Source organism: Brassica rapa, chromosome A09 (genome assembly GCF_000309985.2).
Source record: "Brassica rapa cultivar Chiifu-401-42 chromosome A09, CAAS_Brap_v3.01, whole genome shotgun sequence".
Classification (NCBI taxonomy): domain Eukaryota; kingdom Viridiplantae; phylum Streptophyta; class Magnoliopsida; order Brassicales; family Brassicaceae; genus Brassica; species Brassica rapa.
Window position 1 is genome coordinate 1540775 of NC_024803.2, and position 3450 is coordinate 1544224.

Here is a 3450-nt window from a genome sequence, read left to right on the forward strand (position 1 = left end):
ATTTAACAACGACGGCTTAAGCAAAGGATAATTTCATTTAGAAATATATTTTTTGCCAGCGAGATGATCAATGCCACATATGACTGTGAACAGTTAGAATCCATTACATTTTGAACTACGAGAGAAGTTCTTCTATTAGCACAACAATGCTCCAATACTGACCCTTGAAACCAAAATAATGGCCATCCCATTTCTCGAGAACACACATACTTAATATTATTATTTCCTAGTAAAAGTATTATAATTATAAATAGTTTAGCTAGGCATTTAAAATTTGAGAGATATACGCTGAAAACACACATAAATTTAACTTGCTATAAATAAAAATATTCAGTGAGAAATAAAATTGATTCGTGGCTGGAAAATCTTGGGAGTAGAGAGCACAGTTCGAGTGATATCAATTATTTTCGCTAGGCAAATCAATCACAGTGATTCGACCAGAGCCCCTTCTCTCTTGCGGACGGTCGCTACTCATTCTACAATCTACCACATATGGAGGCAAAGAAACAACCTGTTACACAATCATATCCACATCCCAGCAATCACTGTCTTCAGGTTGATCACAGAAACATCCGTAACACCCTTTTAGGGAGAAGATCAAAGAAGAAACTCATGCCACTCATGTCCAAATGGCTGATGTAATCTAATTCTCTTGTGAGAATTCTTTTATAATGTTTACTTGTTTTTATTTTTTTTGCCTGGGAAACAATAGTATAGGAGTTTCAAAACTTTTATAAGATCCTTTATTCATTATATAACGTTCGCAGCAAAAAAAATTATGTTTGGCTGCCGTAAACATTTAACTTTAAATGGAAACAAACTGTACGAATCCGTGTTTTCAATTACGAAATAGTGAAAGTTTTTCCCCAAAGATATAATAAAACTAAAACATGAAAGAGCTGTGAAAAAAGAAGACACGCGATGGATAGTGATGGATGCAGGCTAGGAGAAGAAAAATCATTTGAACTTCTATATAAAATAGAATGGCTCACGCGCACCACACTCACCACATCACTGCATCCAATTTCTACAACCGATTATATTTTAATATAAAATTCCTCAAGTGTGACGGATACCCTAACAGAAGGCTTATAAATATCCCATACGGCCTTTCCTTGGCCTCTCTTCATAAAACAGAGACAAAATTTAAATCACGTAGAAAAAGGCCTTGACATGATGGACTCTTAGAAAAATTTAGTCACGATTCTGGATTGTTTTGTTTTCCAAACTTCTTTTTTAATGGAGACAAGTAACGTGGGGTTTAGGTTTTGTCCAACGGACGAGGAGCTGATAAACTATTTTCTCAAGAACAAGATTCTAGGTAAACCATGGTTAGTCGACGATAAGATTAGAGAGGTTAGCATATGTAGTTACGAACCAGCGTCTTTGCCTGGTGAGCTTTCTTTAGCTTGTTTATATCGTGATCTTTTGGTGGGTTTTGTTTTTTGGTTTTAAATGAGAAGTATGTTTGCAGCTTTATCAATGATCAAATCGAAGGATCTTGTATGGTACTTCTTATCTCCAAAGGAGTACAAGTCTCCAAAGAAGAGCCTAACGAAGAGGACTACACCTTCTGGGTTTTGGAAATCTACCGGTAAGGATCGAAAAATCAAGGAGGACAAAAGAAGAGACGGTGTTGTGATCGGTATTAAAAAGACCCTTGTGTACCATGAAGGTAAATCTTCTAATGCAGTTCCAACTCCTTGGATTATGCACGAGTATCACATCACTTGCTTGCCTCTTGCTGATCAGGTAACATTTTGTCTTCGGGGGTTTTCTTTGTTTTATCTTTTTCTTTGTATGTATCATTGTTTCTATCTTTTTGATGTAACATCAAAGCTTCTTGGGACAGAGTATTTATAGTTTCTTGATTCAGGAATACCAAAAACTTAGAGCAAATCATAGGACTATTCGTTTACTCTTCTAATTCCAAATAAATTCCATATAAACTTAAAATTTAAATATTTTCAACGGATAGTTCTAAAAAAAATTCCTATCGAAAACAAGGGAGAACAAAATAAATAAAACATCTTATTAATTAAAACCAAAAACTGAATAATAAACTCATATAAATGACATTGTTATGGACTTATAGTTTATTATTTAATAAAAACATTTAACTACTTTTAGTTTAACCAATCGAGGCCTTGGCCTTTTTGTGAAGATACATGCTTGCTTCATAATAGATTCGATAGGATTTGGACTCAATCTAAGTCCACTAAAATTTTGTTCAAGGGCTTGGGTGCCTTTGGATCTGATAGAACATTGGTTCAATTTTACATTACAATGTTAATGGATTTATTAAGGTGTCAAATATTCACATGAATCACATGTGTAACAACTTATTTTGTGTTTTTTCAAATTTCAAATATTTTTTTTTGGTTACACGAATCAGAAAGAATCATGCACACTGCAACATTAGATTAAATGAATGTACAAAGATTCTAGTTTATATGAAAATCATCCACTCATCAATCATTTTTTTTCCACCCACCCATCTATCATGTTACCCTTTAATTCACTGTTGTAGGTTAGGGGGGGGGGGGGGGGGGGGGGGGGGGGGGGGGTCAGAAACGGTCGTCACTTGGATGCTATTCAGATATTTGCCATTTTCTAACATATACTCTTAAACGAAACCTTCTTACCTGTGTGTGTACCTTTGGATTTTGTTCAGAGTATCTATGTTATATGCAAGCTATTTTATAAGGGCAACGTTGGAGACATCCCATCCGGTAGCAACTCGACTAAACCAAGTCACTATTTGGTCATTAGTGATTCAAACACAGTTGAAGCGACTAACACACCGCCTCAAGTGAGTCCAGTTTCTGAGATATTTCATTCTCAAACGCAAATTAAATATTAGTTTCTCCACTTGTTACTTTACTCACACCTCCTTTACTTTTACAGGTTGAGCAGGCAGGTCAAGAAAGTTTATCTGGCTTCTCTGTGAACGATGTGACAATGCTGATGAACGAGCAAGAGGATCTATCTCCTTGGGATACACTGTGTCCAATTCCAAATACGTTGTTCATTGACAACAACGACAACACTAAAGTGCAGCTACAAACTACTTGCTTAGCACAAAACGATGATGAGGATCTTGGTGCATTCACGCAGATAGAATCTTTGCTTGCTGATCATCAAGAATTCATAACGCAAGAGAACTTTGAGGAGTACATGCTAAAATGGTCTTGCTTATTATAGCAGAGAGATAGTACTCTGCGGTCTGTAAAGCACATCAACTCTTTTTTCATTACTTTCATGAACTTATATAAATAAAGTTTACTACAATAAGACAGAAATGCACAAAACTTATGCAGAAGCTTACCATAAGTAAAAATGGAACTATTGTTTATTACTACATTAAGTACATACTACATGGAGAGTTAAAGGAAAATTCTTCTTCTTCGTAGGGAAAAACGTTATATATTTTCTTTTGGAGTTTTGTTC

At 35.2% G+C, this 3450-nt stretch overlaps 1 protein-coding gene across 1 annotated transcript; it reads left to right on the forward strand.

Moving 5' to 3' along the window:
* Window positions 1–1239: 1239 nt before the first annotated feature.
* On the forward strand, window positions 1240–3204 carry LOC103836816 (NAC domain-containing protein 69). The gene is made up of 4 exons (XM_018654289.2): window positions 1240–1393; window positions 1475–1752; window positions 2675–2812; window positions 2908–3204. Exons 1-4 carry the CDS (start codon window positions 1240–1242, stop codon window positions 3202–3204), a joined length of 867 nt encoding a protein of 288 aa, XP_018509805.2.
* The last annotated feature ends 246 nt before the right edge of the window (window positions 3205–3450 follow it).

What these genes read in the sequence shown, in the direction of transcription:
- LOC103836816 (XM_018654289.2), top strand. Translation starts at nt 1,240, where the DNA reads ATGGAGACAAGTAACGTGGGGTTTAGGTTTTGTCCAACGGACGAGGAG. An exon ending in CGAACCAGCGTCTTTGCCTG is followed by an intron (nt 1,394 to 1,474) that starts GTGAGCTTTCTT and finishes GTATGTTTGCAG; the next exon opens with CTTTATCAATGATCAAATCG. An exon ending in CGACTAACACACCGCCTCAA is followed by an intron (nt 2,813 to 2,907) that starts GTGAGTCCAGTT and finishes TTACTTTTACAG; the next exon opens with GTTGAGCAGGCAGGTCAAGA.